Below are 20,024 nucleotides of genomic sequence, written 5' to 3' on the forward strand. Positions count from 1 at the left end.
ACTGATAACATGTTATCACTTGTGTCCTTCACAATGTGTTTGTGAATTGTTGAGCGGATTACTAATTCTTGAGGACAATAGTAGGAGTCATTTTGTCTCTTCTGCTGGAGAATGTTTGTTTTTTGTTTGTACGTCATCTTAATGTGCTGTTTGTGTTTTCGTATAAAGCTAATATGTCACCTACAGACTTTTCCTTACATTCCCACATCTTCCAAGTATCTGCGACATATTAAGACAAATTAAATTGCAATCTACCAAAGTGCTAACCCTAGCTAATCTTGCTCATGCTTTAACCCACTGTTTTTGTAGGGATTCAAAATATAATTATTAAGTTGTGTGCTTTACAGCTCTGTCAATTAAATAGTCTTATTAAAATAACACTGTATAAACTTAAGGTTCATGGTTAAAATGATTTTCCAGATGGTGTGCACAATGTGCATTCCACACCTAAACACTGCTTTGATTTAACATACTGTTCATTTTAAGAGGTTTAACCAACACAAATCTCTAGGAAGAATACATTTATAGCATATAATTTTATCCTTCAGTTGTTACTCTTATTTTGAAAAAATTGCAGGTGAAAGAGGAAATGGGTGCCTAAATTATTTTTATTTCTTTGTTTGTCTGTATATGGGCAACAAAGTTGAACAAATCGCCATAACATCAAATTGTTAAATCACTGCTGTCTGTTTTTGTGTCCACACTGCAAGATGCAAAGGAATAATAGCAAACTGGAGACCAACCAGCTATTGCAATACCTGCTTCTAATGAGTACAATTTCTCTTTGTTAACCCTTTTCAGGTGTCATGGGTGAATATGAGCCCAAAATTGAAGTGCATTTCCCTACATCTGTTCTGGTTGCCAAAGGAGTCACTGTCAGACTGGAGTGCTTCGCTCTAGGAAAGTAAGTAAACAAGGACATATTGCGCAAATATTGGTAGTTGTTTATTACAGCACTATCATATTAATCACCAGGAACAGTAAAGTACAGCCTATCGCTGCTCTGTTGCTGAGAGATCCTTTAGATAATCCTGCCTGTGTTTTTTTTTTCTTTCTTCCTTAAATTACATTATTCCATTACCTGAATGGGAAGCAGGCATATCTTGTCTTCAGGCAGTATGTTAAGTGAGTGTAGAGAAGTGCTGCATCGTAGCTTGGCTGTTAGATGGCATGTTAGTGCATGGTGGGGGGGGGACTGAATGGGGAATTCAGCCCTAGGGACCCATGTGTTCTTATAATTGAGAGCCCTAATGTAGCTGTGTTTCCTGGGTGCTTTCAGGGTCCGTTATGAATGTAGAAAGCCAAGGTTATGTGTTTGGAAGGAAAAAAAAGGGAAATTGGTAATAGTTGTCTGCCAGGAGGGAACACTCTTTATTCCACAGAGACTAAATCCAAACCACTCTCCACAGTTACTAAAGTTAGTGCTACTGGCTTCAATATTGCCTTTTGGAATATTTATTTTCTTTGTCAAAGTTCTGAAATTGGGAAAGACTTTATCTCTAAACACAGGTAGGCTAGATGACGAAAAGCGGAACTTTATTGGTAAAATCAGTCTAATCAGCAAGATTGCAAAACCATTGCAGTGGTGTTTTTTTTATGACACAAAATAATTCTGGTAATAATTTATCATCTTTGCTCTTTATTTAGTATTTATGCAGTATAAATTATTCATTCCTATCTTAAGTGCAAACAGTCTCTAATCTGCGGATGACTAAGGGCCTCATAATTGTTTACTTTGATTTAATTTAATTATCCACATTATGGTGGTCATTCCCTAAATATATAGACACTGTATTATAATCTCACTCCCCTTGGCTTTTTCTATCAAGCAAAGCAGGAGTTTCTGAACAGTCTGCTTGATGGGAAACCCACTGAACAGCCAAACAGCTTGAATTCTTGCCCTGTGCCTCCCTCAATGAAGTAATTTGTGCATGATAGCTTTCAGTCAGACAGTGATCCCAGTGACTTACCCTTTTACGCAGAGATGAATGATTTATCAATGCACCCCATTAAGAAATGCCAGTCTTTATATAGCACTGAAAATGAAGTTAAAATGGGTTTTGTACTCCTGTTGATCAATATGTATGATGGCACTGCTATCTAGTACAGGGCAGAAAAGCTCTTTGTGTGAATGCCAAAGCTCCTTGATGTGATTGTCTGAAGGGCGAAGAGAACAATGAGACAATGAAAACAAAAACAATATGAATACTGCTCTTAACTTGAAGGAATTTTGAACTATGTTCACATCATGAGCTATTTTAGTGATGTCTGTAGGAATTAATCAAGATTTTTGTTTAACTGCACCATGTAGAATTAGTAATCACTGTGGTTCCTGAGTTCCTTCATCCATAAAAAAGGTAAATTACAGCTTTGACTAGAAATAATAAGCAAAATACATATTACAGTTATACAGTAATTCCAGAGTCCAGTGACTTTGAAAGAACCTTTGAAAAATAATTTCAAAGGTATTTTTAAAAGCAGAAATTTAGATAAAGTAAAAATCTAACTAATTAAAAAGACATTTTTGGTTTCAAGCTCCACTCATAAATATTTGGCCTTTTGGAAGTTTTTATCAATGATGTGCTGATTTTAATGTTGCCTCCCTGAAAAGTCTGAGACCTTTTTGAGGTTCTCTTAGAGAACGCTGTGGACTGAGGGAGGCCTTTGGATCATAGTCATGAGTGATGGGAAGGTGGGCTGGCAGATTAGTGCAGCAATAGCAATAGGACTGTTGTGCTGAGGAGAGAGTTGAGACGAAAGGCAAGGCTTTCAGTTTACCAGTCCATCTTTGTTTCAACCCTTACCTTTGATCACAAAATCTGTGTAATGGCCGTAAAAATAAGTTCAGAAAAACAAACAGCCAGATAAGATTCCTCCGTAGGATGGCTGTGCTGAACTTTAGAGATATGGTGAAAAGCTCAGACATCCAGAAGGAGCTTGGATTAAAGCCTCCGTGTCAAAAGGAGAGTTAGGTAGTTCAGTAGGTTAGGTAGTTAGGTTGCCTCCTGGGTGCTTTTCTCTGGAGGTGTTCCAGGCACACCCAGCTGGGAAGAGATCCCAGGATAAACCCAGAACCCACTGACAGATTATACATCTCATCTAGCTCTAGAACACCCAAGGATCCCCCGGGAGGTACTAGAAAATGTTGCTAGAGAGAAGAACATGTAAAAACAATGCTCAGCCTGTTATTACTGTGACCTAACTTTGGATAATTGTACATTAGATGGATTGATAATTATAAATGCCAGAACCACGCACCCTCAAGTTGAAATCCTGCCTTCACAGGATCATCTATAAGTAACTCTGGAAAGTGCAATTCTGTTAGCTGCTTTTATTTCAAGGGTTACTAGACTATGAAGTTCATTGTAGTTCAAAAAGCCTTGTACATTCGATGGGTTACACATTCAACCCACTCATTTCCACTTAAAATATAATATGTAGCATGTGTTAGAAGGTTTCATCCAAATTGCTTTAGAGTAGTAGATATACTTTTTAGTTTCAGTGATCCCAGAGGGAATCAAGCTCTTGAAGCCCTGCAGTTAAAGCTGACCACTTAGTCAGCATGAAACTGTACCTCTTAACACAGCACATTTTATACTCTCTGTGCTGTTGTTAATGTTTGTGCTCTGATACAAACGTTAATAAAAACACCTTTGTCTTTCGTTTGGATACTTCTTTTAAAATGGTTTGGAAATTTTTTTTTTTAAAGAAGAAATTGAGAGTTAGCAAATTAGCTAAATAGTGAGGCATTATCTAGGAATCAAGTTCTTTATTATATTTTGGTATTAGATTTAATTTTGCACCTTTATTATGGAACAAGTCCAGATGAGGGCGCATCAATTGTGTGGATTGCTAATTAATATGTAATCTGCAGAGCTTGCCTTTAGGTACATTTTTCAATTGAAAACCATAACACCTCACATAAACTCCAGTGTGTGACTCATTCAAAATGTTAGGGTATGAAATGCTTACTTTTAGAGTTTGATGAAACAGACCACAATCACCAGGGTTTCAGAGTCTACTGTCTACCTGTCTGCAGCTTCAGGAAGATGCTGACAGGAAGACTTCATACAATGAATGAACCTGTTCCCTTCCAGTCCAGCAAACATGTGCAGGCCCAGTGCTTATTATTCAGTCTCCAAAGCAAAATCCTTCCATGGACTCAGGAAGTTTTACCCCCATCGTCCAACCTCTCATAGTCCCTACAGATTTCCTTTGTTATCTGACTTGTCAACAGTTTAGTTGGAGCAAAGGTCTCCAGAAAATTGTCCATCAATAACATACAATGAAGTGCATCACAGCAACTCAATGGCATATTCATGAATACTGATTAAGTCTTTGTGACTCTTTCTAGTAAAGATAAGAGTATACTCATGTTCAGAAATCTGGGGTTTTGGTAATTCTAACATGTTCTTTCTGGAAACTATAAACTATTCCTATTCACAAGTCACGAACATCACACGGAGGTTCTGTCCAAAATGAAAAAGAAACATTTGTTTAATAAAACGTGATATGAATCCTAATTTGAGTCCATTGCAGCTCAAGGGAGTAACATTTCTGTCTTGACTAAATGATTGATGGGTTCAGTGGAGCTTTGTATGGTGTCACTTTTCTATCTTTCACAAAACTGTCAAATCTAGTCATATAGTCACTACTGATACTGTGCTTATACATAGGATGACATTCACTCTCTGCATGTGCAAGTAATCTATCAAAGGGATCTTTAGGGGAATACATGAATAAACAGGCGTTGATAATGGTTGCTGGAATATCAATTATTTAAAAAGAAAAAACCCTGATCTTGTAATAACCTCATTTGAATAATGTCCCTTTTCCTCGAATGTCTGGTATCTGTTATATCTATTATATATATATATTTACTGTAACAAGTGAGACACATCTATCGTGGGTGGTCAAAGGGTCATTGTTTGATATGCAGAGCAGAACATTAAATTACTATCATGGGTTTTCATGACTTATGTGCAAATGAAAGATGACAGCCAAAGTTGTCTTTTACCTCAAGATCTTGATAGAAATTATACGGCATAGTGATGGAACTAATTATTCAATCCCCTGCTGTATTTAGAAACACGCTCAATTAAATGAGTGAGTTTGTTCATCAATAAAATAAATAAAATGAGCAGTCTCTAATTTTTATGGTAGTTACAGAGAGACATGATATGAACCAAAAATACAGGAAAAAACATGTAACATGAAAAAGTATTTGATCTGCCACAAACCAGCCAGAATTCTGGCTTCCACAGATTGGAATCATTCAGTCAATTATAAATACTCCTAATCTCAGTGTGTATGAAGCACATCTGTCCACAGAATCAATTTTTGCCTTTCCAACCTCTCAACCTCACCTCACCAACCTCTTCACCGCCAAAGGAGCTGTCAAAGGACAGAAACTGTAGACCTGCAGAAGGCTGGAATTAGGGCTGTTCGATATAACGATATATATCGGATGACGATATAAAAACATCTATCGTTTCGTGGTGTCGCAAAATAAACTGTTTACGGCAATATTTTTTCATCGTTTTGATGGTCACTGTAGTGGCTATATTAATTTCTTAAAGTTCTCTCTTTCTCTTATATTTAATATAACCACACTACAGACGGACAAGCGCCTGTTTTTATGCGTTGTGGTTAGCAACAACAACGGTAACAGCATTACTATGGCGTTATTTTTATGCCACTATTCTGAGCACACGCAAAAGAAATTTGCAGGTGCAAGTGTTGCATTTTGAGGAGAAATTTATTTTGAGTGAAGAAAAGCTATTTCAAACACTGAAATACATTTTTTGCACGCAGCAATGAAGTTTGTTCACTCAAATTTAGCTTTTCTTTGCTCAAAATAAATTTCTCCTCAAAATGCAACACTTGCACCTGCAAATTTTTTTTACGTGTGCTCAGAATAGTGGCACCAAAATAACGCCATACATCGCGTGTCCGCTTGTTTATGTTCCACATAAACCTTTCGCAATAAAGCTCAAGATCCTGTTGAGACTTTTCAAAATAAACGGAATCACGTGAAAGAGCAGATTATTTACGGATGAGAATTAAAAAAGAGCCGCCAGGTGCTAAAAAATAAACCTTACATGCAGACGTTAGGACAGGCTTTTCCCCGCAGCACGCCGTGTAATAAATACTCACAAAGGAAACGGCGGCCTTTACAACTTATGTCTAAAAATGTATCGTTTCATGCATCGGTTAAAACACTCGACTCCAGGTACATGACGCGCAGCTGAAAACACTTCCCGCAAGACGAGCTGCCCGAGATTCACAGAATTTACAGAAAATTTTACATTTTTGTGATTTATATCGTTATCGGGACGATAGAATTCTTATATCGGGATATGAGATTTTGGTCATATCGCACAGCCCTAGCTGGAATGGCCTGCAAGAAGGTGATTAATGTTGCTGCAATTATTTAGAAGTGGAAGAAATATAACATGGTCATAAATCACCCTTGATCCAGAGCTTCATACAAAATCTTGCCTCATGGAGTGTTGATGATCACGTGGTGAATCAGCCCAAAAAATATGGCAGGAGTTTCAGAAGACAGTTGGGACGATACCCACCAAGAACAGCAGAGGTAACACAAACTGCGTTGTGATGGATTTTAGTCTTGCAGTGTCTGCAAGGTCCCCCTGCTAAAGCTCTTTACATAAAGTTTGTATTTGTATACATTTTTATGAGTCAAAAAAAGTTCAATGCAAAAGCACCATAAAGATTCTTACTTCAAACTTTTAAACCACTTGTTTTCATCATTCAAAAGTCAATGATCATTAAAGAGGGATATCAGTGATGGAGAGTTGAAGATGCAAAAGGTTTAAATATCTTTTAAAGCTTTCACAGGCTGCATATATTTAAAATTTATTAAAGACAAGTCCTAAATTTCTTGGAGCATTTGAAAGTGTCATTACAAGATCATTTATCTGTGAGTATATGGTACATGTTATTCTAGTCCCTTTTCTTAAGGAAGCCCTGAGTTTGAATTTCTTTAAATGATTATTTCTGAATTGAATCATGATCGTACTGTATGTAATTCTGCTTGTACACTTTATACTGTAGTTCAGTATTATTTATGCTACTGTATTACATGCTGTGGTGTGCCATGCTACTTTCTTCTTCTCGCAGCCCAGTGCCAACCATCACGTGGAGGAAGATAAATGGCAACATCCCCAAGAAAGCAAGACTCCGTAAATCTCAGGCTGTGCTAGAGATTCCCAATATTCAACTAGAGGACTCGGGAACTTATGAATGCAAAGCTGAGAATCCAAGAGGAAGCACTGCTTTCAAGGGACATCTGCAGGTCTACAGTGAGTCTAAGTATTTTTACATGTTTTTGTCTTCACTGGTTTAGGGAAAAAAATGGCACATTTTGATTATGTGGTGTTGGCAAACACCCCACCACTACCACACACACACACACACACACACACTCCATTATTATGCATTATCTAAGAATGTGCTTGTATTAGAACAAGTGTTCATTCATTCCAGGAATGACAGTCTAACCAGCAGCTCTGCTATTTTGGTCCTTCTGAATTTCTTACTCATTTTTCATAAAGTAATCTTTGCCACTTAGTGTTTTCAAATTGAAGACTGTTCCTTAGGAATTTGCTGAACAGCCCGTGCTATAATTATGTATTGATCTACCCAAGATAATCCAAGAGCAAGGATTCATCACAGCAAGGAATGTGTTGTTTTGTTTGAGCTGAGAGAGAACTTAATAAGTGTGTCTTCTTCTAAACTACATCCCTGTTCATTTGATGCTTAATAGACTTCTGTGTTTGCTCCCAGGTGCATAATTTGATTTTTTTTCTGTATTGTTTATATTATTAACAATTATTATTTATTTATTGATGATACATCTCATCTAAAAAATACTGAAGAACTGCAAAATTTAATCAAGAATTTTCATTATCTGTTTTGTATTTGTGTATGATTATTCATTTTGGGGTGAATTTCACCTAAGAACAGTTTTTAGTTTTCTAATAATGAATTTCTGCCTGGTTTGTCGCCTTCTGTGATCATAAACTTATCTTTGAGGCTGCATGACTCCCAGTTCCTCAGTATTTGTGCCATGTGCTAGGCCCAAGATAATGGACTGCTTCAACCTTGGTAGGACACGTTTTCAAGGCCCTGTTCTTCTTGGCAACCTCCATTCTCTTGACATCACAAGGAGAATAGTGAGCCTAATTTGTAGCAGCCTCACACTAAATGTAATTTACACAGGTTAGCTGGTAGTTTGCACTTTTATTGTGAGGGAGACCTTTCTGACCATAATCATTCAATCAAACCACACAAAAAAAGTATTCTACTGAAGGTGCCATATGGAAAGAATAGAACGTGCTTGGCATGTTATTGTGAGAGAAACAGCTCAATAATGCGGGTGTCACACTGTCTGCACACTGCACAAGAAATAAACCACAGTGAAATGTGCACCATTTAAGTTGGGAAGGTGTGTCATAGTATACGCTAATATGGACATTATTTGGAGGATTTAATTTCTTAAACAAAAACATGCCAGAAATATATGTATAAGCTTTGGCTAAGCTAAGTAAAATATATTTAAAGTGAGTTCTAAAGCCAAAAACATCATCAAAAAGTTGTCACAAGAAGCATTACAACTTTTTGGTTAGACTTACACACACACACACACACACACACACACACACACACACACACACACACACACATATATATATATATGTATATATATATATATATATAAAACACCCAGCACGCCCCTGCGGGCGGTTTATCCTTCAAGCTCGGGTCCTCTACCAGAGGCCTGGGAGCTTGAGGGTCCTGCGCAGTATCTTAGCTGTTCCCAGGACTGCGCTCTTCTGGACAGAGATCTCCGATGTTATTCCCGGGATCTGCTGGAGCCACTCGCCTAGCTTGGGAGTCACCGCACCTAGTGCTCCGATTACCACGGGGACCACCGTTACCTTCACCCTCCACATCCTCTCGAGCTCTTCTCTGAGCCCTTGGTATTTCTCCAGCTTCTCGTGTTCCTTCTTCCTGATATTGCTGTCATTCGGAACCGCTACATCGATCACTACGGCCGTCTTCTTCTGTTTGTCTACCACCACTATGTCCGGTTGGTTAGCCACCACCATTTTGTCCGTCTGTATCTGGAAGTCCCACAGAATCTTAGCTCGGTCATTCTCCACCACCCTTGGGGGCATCTCCCATTTTGACCTCGGGACTTCCAGGTTATACTCGGCACAGATGTTCCTGTACACTATGCCGGCCACTTGGTTATGGCGTTCCATGTATGCCTTGCCTGCTAGCATCTTGCACCCTGCTGTTATGTGCTGGATTGTCTCTGGGGCATCTTTACACAGCCTGCACCTGGGGTCTTGCCTGGTGTGATAGACCCCAGCGTTGCACCCCTAATATATATATATATTGATGTTTGCCTATAAGGTCTTGTTTGAGAGTGAAAGACATTCAAGCTAAAAGGGATTAAAATAAACTAGAAATACTCTGGATTTGTGACTCGCTGATTAGCATTTTCTTTCCCGCACAAGACTGACAGAATGTTCCTCCCCCAGTAAAAGGTTCTTGTATATTTTATAATCTTGTAAATGTACAAGAATTTAAAAAAGTCACAACCACAGATCAGAGGTGCAAGATTGAAAGAGACTAGAAGATAAAAAGAAAAACCTACAGCCTATACAGTGTTAAGATCTTGAGTTGTGAGAGAGATTTTCTGCAGTATGTGGAGTTGAACAGGAAATGTGGATGGAGCCTTGGGAACATAAGAAAGTAGGCTGTGGAGAAAAAGAGAAAAGTCTGATGGTGAGTCCCCAGGAAGGGCAGTTGCTTATTGCATAGTTTGCCTTGGCCTTGGACCAGCAGTGAAGTGGAAGGAAAGATAGAAGATTTTGACATACATGATACAAATAAGTGTAGCGAACAAACAAGCAAAATTGCTTCAGTGCTTACTCACTTGGGATTTGATTTGATTCAGTGCAAAAGTGCTCCTGTCTCTTGACATAAGTTTTAGTTCTTGATTTCCTTCAGTTACTATCACCTCCCTACAGTTTTGAGCATGTTAGCTTGACAATAACACAAAAACATGAAAGTGATCCCCACGAGAGTGCCTTTCTACACATCGGAGCCCCAATAAAAAGCTGGGCTTGAAATTTTTTTTCTTGCAAAATACATGCAAAAACAATTTGCATGGTCTGTAGTACTAATTAATATAAAGGTTTAATACACTTACTTCTTGTCCCCAAAATAAGCTATAGATCTGTTGTGCAGTACATGAATCAAAACTTCTCTTTTGCTTTTTCATGCTATTCTGTTTCATGTTACCAAAAAACATTAAGGAGTGCCCAGATTTGAGGACTTTTGTGTTAAGTGATAAACAACAAATAAAAAACATTAGTGTACATGAAAGAGAATGCAAAAACAAAAGACTTGATGGTTTTAAAGATTAAAATGCTCAAATTAACTAATTAAAACATAAAATATTACTGAGATTAATAAAAGCAACATGTACACAAACATCAAATACATGGCACATCTGATTTGAAACTTAATTTATAAATTAGTAATCGTAATAGTTTATTTTTAATCAGTGACTGATTTTATTCAACTCTAATACAAAATTCAGCCTTTTACGTTGTACGTTGACGATGTATTCATGCATGCACGTTCTTGTACCTGGTGTGCACTTCAAGGATACATTACTTATTCGTAATCTTTTTTTCTATCTTCAAGCCCTCCCGCAGTGGGTCAGAATGATTAATGATACTCAGATGGATAGTGGAGAGAAGCTCCAATGGGAGTGCAAGGCCATTGGGAGGCCCCGGCCCACCTATCGCTGGCTTCGTAATGGTTTGCCCTTGACATCGCAGGTACCCATTTTACTTCACAGTACCCTTTCTTTTGCTCTATGGAACATCTGAATCATCCTTGTGAATCTTCACATCGACTATATGCAGTACAATCCTGCAAATTATCTCCGCATCCAGGAGGGATATTCCTTTATTCTTTTTCTTTTTTTTTTTTTTGTTCCAGGGTCGACTTGAAATAGTGAATGGGGAACTGACCATTCACAAAGTGCAGCAAGCGGACTCGGGAATGTACCAGTGTGTTGCAGAAAACAAATATGCGGCCATCTACTCTAATGCTGAACTCCAGATTTTAGGTATCAGCTAAATGGATTTAAGTTGAGCAAAAGAATGTATCAAAAACAGAAAGGGTTGGTGTGAATTACTTTAATTATGTTACTTTCCCTTTCTGCATATTGTTTTATTGAATGTCTGCAAAGAATAAATTGCAGACATTCAGTATTGACAGTTGAATAAGGTACTACATGATAGGTAAGGACGGGTTGCTGAAATGCAAGCGGAGAACACTGAACTGTGAGATGTGCTGATTGCCAATCAATGGTCCCTGATTTAACCCAGGCGGTGGGCGGCATGAATAAAAGAACGCCTCTTATAGTTATATTCAGTGAGGTGTCTGCAAGCATTAAGCTTAGGAGAGTCCTGAATAATTCTACCTTATTCTGAAAACAAAAACCAATGACTTGTAGGTATAGATTTATACTAATGGGAGCAAACACTAAGAGGAAGACATCAATGGTTTCTTTGATGGAGTTTAATGACTCCATTAGAATCTTATCTTCGCTCTATCGTTTGTCATCAAAGCCCAGACTACATTACTTCTCCCATTACTTAGGAAAACAAATCTTCGATCCGGACATGACTTTCATCGGCCATTTATTAGTCAGTCATTACTATTATCACTTAATAATCACTTATAACCATTAATATATCGGCCTACATGGTCTATATATTGATGGTGAAGTTTTCTCATCATTTCTAACAGAGTATCAGAGTATATGTATCTTTTTCTTGTTGCTGGTTTGGTTTTTTGTACATAACAAAACCTCCATCAGAAGCACTTTAATGATATTAAAGGCCAAAGAAGCTGTGTTCTTTCTTGAGGCTCCTGGGTAAAAAACATAACAGTCATACTGAATAGCTGTCCACTGTTCTGTCTTGATGCAGTATTTTCTCCCTGTCATTTTCTATACTGGGACACATCTGTGACACCCATTCCCCTTTCATGTTTCCCTGAGGGACAGTTTGATTTACTGTCTGTATGGCTTGCCCTTTTTTGAAGGCAAGTCTGTGGCCTTTTGAAAATCTTACTGCAAGTGGATATGTTTTGTTTTGTTTTTTTGCCCAATATTTAAAAGATTAGTATAAAACCAGTGTAAAACAATCACTGCTCAGTTGATTTAAATTCAAAGGCTTGCCTGCAAGAACCAAAAGTGCTGTTTTTCTAAAAAGTTTTATCTGTGCTGACGAGGAGGTGCTTTTTGCCCTCCTTGGAGACAGAGTCACACTTGTGATATTTAGAGACTGTTGACGAATGTTTTCATAAGTATAACCCCCAGGCACATCTTCCTGGTGACCTGTGCTCTGTGGAGATGTCCACAAGCAAACACTATCAGGACAGATTACATGACTAATAACAGCCTGCAGATGAGCGATCACTAGAGGCTATGTGGGGGCAGCGGCTGCCCTCACGTCTGTGATCTTGTCCTCGATCCAGCTCTTATGGGAGCGTGGCGGGTGAAGTAATACGGGTACTGCCACCAGCAGCTGTAGGCCTGCTCTTATTTTGATTAAAACAAATACGCACAGCAACTGCTCTGTTTTCTGCTACTTTCGTGTCTAGAGGGACCTCTGCCACTCAGACAGCTACTGAGGCTCAAAGACACAAGTGTCACAAGGAGAGAGGGGGTCAGCCTGTAGCTACAGATGGGATTGAATTGTCATTGTGTATAATGTCACCTATGAAGCATCATTCAGAATTTGAATAATCACAGTTGACTAAGCCCTGTAGCCTGTAGATGGCCTTGATTTGTAACTAAGCTATATGCTAGCGCCACAACGTTAATGCCTGAAGCCTTTTTCTTACAAAATTATTCCTTCATTTGTTTTTGCAAGGCACTTATATTAATTGAAATTTCATATATATATATATGTATGTGTGTGTGATTATAATACATAGCCAAAGTGGCTCATTTCACAGTAAATAAAAGAATACATGTATGCATAAAAGCTCTCCTTGTAATACTTGTTATGAAAATTGTAGTTATTTGCAGTAAATTTCGATTAACACAGTGTTCTGAGTCATGATGTGCCAGCCTGAACCCTCTAGCATTTTTAAAATAATTACTTTGAAATACCACAGCTGAAAAGTCAGAACTGCATTATGCTTTTAACTTTTTTAAGTTTCAGCAATCGCACAGTAATTAAAACAGCAATAAGCATCAGGTATATGGGGGTTTTTTTTGTTTTGTTTTGTTTATTTAGTTTTATTTCTTAAGTAAGCAGGTGAATTTGAAAACAGTTTCAGATGAAATAAAATAAAACAAGAATCCAAATTTCCACTGAACAGGTTATTCAGCTAGCTTGTGGAATTTTGCTGTAAGTGGGGGCTTACATTCTGGTAGAAGATGGTAATACTGCATTTTGTTAGAAGTCATTTGATTCATAGATTGTTTTAAAGCTACATCCACGATCAAATGTCCCTTAAAATAAGCACTTAAAGTAGTGAATCTTTATTAAAGAAATATTTGTCGTTTGTCTTACACAGCATCAGCACCCGTTTTTCTCCCCAATCCCATACGGGTCATAGCCACACTTGGAAAAGATGTGTCATTAGATTGCAAACCAAAGGCATCACCCAAACCACGGATAACATGGAAGAGAGGAGACCGGAGGATAATACCAAATAAAAGGTACAAACATGACCACTCTCAAATGAAAGTAACTTTTAACATACTGGATATCTTATTTTGATCTTGTTTATTAGAATGCATGGAGTTTTTAAATTGTTTTTGTGCATTTGTCCCTTTACATGCAACTTGCAAGAACCTCAGAGCTAATAGCTCTGCTTAGGATATTTGAGTGTGTAATGTGTGTGTCATCATGTTAAACTTAGAAATGTGACATATGTTCAACACGGTGTATGGTGTGATATGGTTGTTTTCAAAAACCACTGTAGATACATGTCGTGTGCACTGTGTACAGGGGCTCAATGTTACAGGCGTGTCTATTAGTAGGGTAGATTTCTACTCTTAATTATGATTTTTGCTTTTAAACAGTATATCACCACAAGCCTAAGATTATGTACAAGTATTTGTGTAAAAACTAAGATAAACATGTAAAACACATAATCTATCTTAAGTAGAGCATCCTGTATAATAATATGTTGTTAGAATTGTTTCAGTGTTTGGAAAGAAATCTTTTAGACTTGACAAAGGATTCATTTCCACTTTTATCACTGGGAGAGGCAGCATACATTTTCTTTGAATAGTCGTAGATTTACAGTGCCGCAGCTCTTTTTTGTAATAGAATCTGATTTTTAGTTCATCTGTACAGTTTAGAGAATAAAATATTATGAGAGAAAGTTAATTGCTCTGTAAAATATGTATGAAGTCATGAAAAGTTTGTCTCCCTCGATATCTTTATATTGTTATTCATCCTAGTTTTATGGCATAAATTCCACTGTTATCATTGGAGCTCAGGCCCTTGAGGAATTGTCTACATGTCTTGTTGTAACACATCACAGTTTCATTACTGTAACTGAAATAAAGTGTCACTGTTAAAATAAAACACCTTAGGTACTGGCAAAGCTCTGGAGACTCATACTCAACCCCACCTCCTTCTCAAGGATGCTGACAATTTAGACCACACAATTGCATTTGGAATTCACATGCAGTTTGATGCATCATCTTTTATGAGAAACATCTCTCCATTGCACCTAGAGGGGGCTGAGCAAGGCGCGGGTCTATCAATCAAACTGAGCGATGCCGCTGAAATTATCAGTCATGGCTGAGCATCTCAAGTTTTGAGTGAGAGAATGGAACCTTTGTTTATCGGCCAAGATTCAGCAGTCTGTTGAACAGCCTCACAGCAAGGACAGCCAGTTGATAATCAGATCCTCAGTATGTGGCTCCTTCAAACAGGCAGGGACAAATCTTCCTTTCTCTAACAGGTGGAAGAATATTCAGGGATTAGTTTATCAGGACCGTTTCAGAGGTTAGTGGAAGTTTGTGCTATTTATTTCATTTTCGATTAAATTTAAAATAGTCTTCATAGGGTTCTTTTTGACATTTTTCTTGCAACTGATGGATGGGTCGTGATTAATGGCGCTAAGGTTTTTGTCAAACCTTTGCAGATGTTTTTCATATCACAACACAACCTTAATCTTGTTTAATATCTAACTTCAAATAAACTGTCTGAAATTGCTAATCTCTCCCCTCCTAGTAATATATAATTCACTATAAAGTGCGATCTTTAGATTTGTGAGGTGTTGTTTTTTTTTCTTTATAAGCTCTACAATCAGTGTTTCACATTTACGTATAGATTTTCTCTTAACATATTCAGCGTTTTGATAATCGCAGACTCAGATCTAATTACAATTTGACATCTTATGCATTGCAACTTAAGGTCGCTATAGTAGGTTAAGCAGGTAATTGTGTGTTTGTGGGAGGTGCTGTTCAAATGGAGATCAATCTTGTGAGAGGACGATTTCTATCTGAAAAATCCAAAATAGAGACGAGGAGATATGCGTTTGCAGGTCTTGGTCAGAGTGACTCCTGTAAGGATTTTCTGCCATTTCCAATAGTAAAGAGTTTATGGGTGTAGAGACGTCCTATTCATGAAAGACCGGGAGGAATCGAGCGTCACGTTTATCTGGCATTGACAGCTGTGCTGACTTAATGAAGGTTTGTAATTAACATGGATTTCCACTAATGTTCAGGGCTTTTGTCTCTTAAATAGAAAGTATTAATCCTATTAGTTTGAAAGCACATGGCAGACTCATTTGAAATCTACAAACACTTTGTTTGAGAGCCAATCAGGAAGAGCATAATTTCACCATTTTTTTATTATTGCAAAATGTTTTCCACAAATAATTTAAATAGGTTACTAATTTCATATGTGAATTAGTATATTGTTGCAATCTGTTTTATTTCACTTCAGAGATCTTTCTTTAGATGAAGTTTTCAAATCCTATAGTTTAGCTGTGATCTTCTTATGTTTACATCACATATTCTGTTTACCCAGCGTTCCCTATCTTGTCCTTTCTGCCTCAGTGTCCTTGTCAGATGTAAATTTTTTTACGCTAATTTGAAAAATGTCTCCTGGCTGCAGATTGCCACAGAATTGTGTATGTGTGGCAAGATTTTTTAGTCACGCCCTCGTGAAGATCCCCTTGCCAATTTTAATCACCTTGCCCATGATGAAAGTGCTCAGTGTTGTAAATGTGAATGCCAAATAATGTGAATTAAATTACGGCAAAAGACCGGAAAACCTCACACCCCCTTGTTATTTTTGACGAGTGAAATAAATTTTCTAATTAAAAAGAAAAAGTGCGTGGATGCACCTCAGTTGCCAATTGGTGCGAGTTCATACACTTTTATATATCTTGCCTCAAAGGCAAGAATTTGAAAAAACAAAACTAACAATAATTTCAAAGTATTAACCACCTCCCCGTTTAAAATTAGACATAACATAAACATCACAAAGGAATCGGTTTGCCCTAGAGAGCAGCGTGACATGATCACAACATGGTCACAATGCCATACTTTAACATGAATCCTGCTCTATAGCCATCTGCTCACACACCTGCTCTCAGGCTTTTTGTATATAGTTACAGCCACAGCTATCTTATGTCAACCAATGCATTTTCCAGCTGTTATTTACAACTCAGAGAGAAATGTTAAAACCTAATTACTATTGTCTTTCAACTGGAGACGGGAAAGCTGTGGGATTGTGGCTGTTTCTTTTTGTGTCTCCGGTGTGTATTTAAGGAGGGCAGCTTGGTGACATGTACATCTGCATTTGACAGTTTTTGCTTTAGATACATTAAATGAACATTTAAGGTTTCTCTGGCGCTACCATGAGCAGTCTGTAAGATGAATGCACTATTTATGTATACCTAACAAAGAATCTTGTCATCTATTCTTATTATTTTACTTTGTGTAGTGTTCTCTGCAGATTTTGTACTGAAATGTTTCATCAGTGACTTTTAAATTATTCTGCAATTAGAATAAATTGCAGCTGATTGTGTTCTTTTAAAGATTAAAAATAGCAAAGCATTGTAGTGGAATTGAAAGTCAGAGAAATAACTTTCTCTGTTCTTGACATCAAAACCTTGTCCTCATTATCTTTAAAAGCATTTCCCTTTAATCCTGTGCATGGTGGAGCTATTTAGTGGTATCAAAAAATCAAATTCATTTTCACATTTTTACTATGATTAATCTTTATTTCATGTGTTTATTTTCATAGTTTGTTGAAATTGAGTTATATAAACAACTTTAAGATGTAGATCTAGTTGTTAGTATTTCAAGCATATCTCATGAGATTGCATATGCTCTTACCGATAGTGAATGTTACTATTCTTGTAACCCGAACAACCCCAAAACATATAACCTCATGCTTGAACTTGTTATTTGAATTGTTTCTCATACCAGTATTGATTTTTGTGTCCTTTCTTATAGGATTATGCTGTTACGGAACAACACTCTGAAAATTGTTAACTCCAGCCGAGCGGATGAGGGGAACTATGTGTGCCGGGCAGAGAATCAGTTGGGCTCGGCAGAGATGACTGCCATACTGTGGGTAAAAGGTAAGTGATGCCCTGAAGGCCTTTATTTTCTGCCAAATTAGCACAAGTCGGCCACCAGTAAACAGTCCCCAATGTCATTTTTTCCTCCCCACCTTTGCTCGGGTGCCAGGGAATTTATTGTGCTTGCTCAGCCGTGAAGAAGGCCTCTCACATTCAAGAATCATATTACAAGGACACACTCTAGCAGTGTAATAGTATGTCTCATAGCTGCACTGCGCACAGTTTAGAACAGAGCTAACCAGGATATTTATCTGACAAAGGTGAGTGTTTTTGCCCAGGTTAGGCTTGGGTTCCCGTGATTGCTCTGCCTCTGATGTCACAGCTAAATGCACTGCCTTCCGTTAGCCTGAGGTGACAGTGCAGCAGCTTTGTGCTTTCAGAGGCCATGCGTGTGGTGCTTAGCCCGAGCAGAGTGGAGGTGACTGTCGGGGAGAGTGTGGTGCTGAGCTGCAAGGCGACACATGACACGTCACTGGATGTGGCTTTCCAGTGGTTCTTCAACCAGAAACCAATCAACTTTCAGTATGACGGTGGCCACTTTGAATACATCCAAACAGTAAGAGCCAGAGTAAGAGCAATAGTACTATTAACAGCAATTTTAACACATTTGCTTTTGTTCCTATCTAACTATTTATCTCTGTCTATCTAATTATCTGCATAAATATCCATATGTTCTGTGTAAACAGAAGGCTTTTTTCCCTTTTGTTTAATTTTAATTTTTCCACATTCATTGAGCCTGTCAACCAACCTATTTAAGTTAATTTTCCTACTAGTATTCTTATTGAACCGAACACTTGTTACACCTGAAAAAGAATCAGGTCCGCCAAAGGTCAGACACCCTTGTGGTATCATCAAAGCGAGTCAATAAATAACCCATTTATGCATATCAAAGACAGTCCTTTTGTTTTGAATTTCACCTGTGAACTGTGAAAATGAGACACTGACTCATACTGGCTCAGCTTTGAAGGTTTATCAGGGTCACCAGTGATTTAGTATGAGAGGTAAGGCTATTGTCAGCTTTTCTTCAAAGCTGACAAGCTTGGCTTGGTTATGGCAAAGTCTAAGATTCTGCTCACAACAAGTACACGGTAGTTATTCCCATCTAGAGTTAATATAGCACAGTATCTCCTCTTTGACTTTTATCCTCTAGAATTGACCAGGGTATACAGGATCAATGATCCTTTATATGCGATGTACCAGCAAAAGCAGAATATACACAGAAAGAAATGTAACCTTTGGCTTCCCTCAGCTACAGGACTGTTTCACTAACCTTGTCTTTTCACCTTCTTCATATTTATCTTTGTTATTTTTGCTGGACCGCTTCTGACCTCTATGTTTCACTTGTTTGTTTAGGACCAGCAGATCAATTGATGATCAATAGATCAATATATAATTTTCTGCCTCAAGGTGCAACATTTTTATACAAGTTAATTTAGTTTTGTGTTTTTTCAGAGGTGCTATTTTCCCTCTCTGCAAAAAAATAATTGGTCACCATAATTGTGACCAACCATAAAATGTTAAAGTTGAAAACAAATCAGCAAGCTACTAGCAGGGAGTCCTGTTTATGTCACTATTCCTTTATCAACAGAGGATGTTAAAATCACATCTGCCCTGATATGTCCTCTGCCACAACCTGTCCTCTAGGGAGGAAGTATTTGCAGTGACAATTCTTTACAGGCACAACAGAAGCCTGGCTGATGCATGGTTTGTAATTTTAATCAGGTTTCCTGCTAAACAGCTGCCTGTAGACTTTGAATTATTCCCAGTCTTGCCTTAGGCATTTCTCATTTCAGCAGAGAGAAAATACGGGTAGCTGAAGAATGTAGCACCAAGCAAGCACCTGAATTAAACAGGAATTTTTCAAGCCACATGAGCCTCTACAAGATGTAAAGGAATCACACTTTTTGTGTCGAGCACATTTAGGCTTGCCTAATACCTAACTTTTTAATGCTTTCCTTTCCCAATTGCAGCAGTCTTCAACAGTGGATCTGATGATTAGGAACATTTTGTTGAAGCATGCTGGGAAATACGGGTGCAGAGCCCAGACCAGCGCTGACACTGTATTTGCAGAGGCAGAACTTCTTGTGCGAGGTAAGCTTGTTATCTGGCAGTACACTGTGACGTCTTGCGCGCTCTTTATTGCTGGCGACTTACTGCTTCTCTTGAACTAATCCACAACTGCAGTACAGAATTACCGTATTGCACACTCTTGGAGAATTTAGTCCAAGTCACTGTGCCACTTGGCTAGCTTTTAGGTGAACAGGAACATTGACATAATGAAAAACTATCTCGGTGAACATATGGGCATTGGGCACATGTGGGCCCAAGACAGACTTTCA

At 38.0% G+C, this 20,024-nt stretch overlaps 1 protein-coding gene across 4 annotated transcripts in view; it reads left to right on the forward strand.

Moving 5' to 3' along the window:
- cntn5 (contactin 5) overlaps positions 1-20,024 on the forward strand; it is a 114,608-nt gene that overhangs the window by 78,790 nt on the left and 15,794 nt on the right. For 2 of the 4 annotated variants that reach the window (XM_026191357.2, XM_026191359.2), the window contains 8 exons: positions 802-904; positions 7,144-7,325; positions 10,747-10,883; positions 11,047-11,176; positions 13,645-13,789; positions 17,558-17,685; positions 18,066-18,253; positions 19,656-19,776. In XM_026191357.2, coding sequence (XP_026047142.2) covers positions 802-904; positions 7,144-7,325; positions 10,747-10,883; positions 11,047-11,176; positions 13,645-13,789; positions 17,558-17,685; positions 18,066-18,253; positions 19,656-19,776 — 1,134 coding nt within the window. The remainder of the gene's footprint in view (positions 1-801; positions 905-7,143; positions 7,326-10,746; positions 10,884-11,046; positions 11,177-13,644; positions 13,790-17,557; positions 17,686-18,065; positions 18,254-19,655; positions 19,777-20,024) is intronic. The other 2 variants (XM_026191358.2, XM_026191360.2) reach the window with 1 other exon arrangement.

This window comes from Astatotilapia calliptera, chromosome 14 (genome assembly GCF_964374335.1).
Source record: "Astatotilapia calliptera chromosome 14, fAstCal68.1, whole genome shotgun sequence".
NCBI classification, from domain to species: Eukaryota; Metazoa; Chordata; class Actinopteri; order Cichliformes; family Cichlidae; genus Astatotilapia; species Astatotilapia calliptera.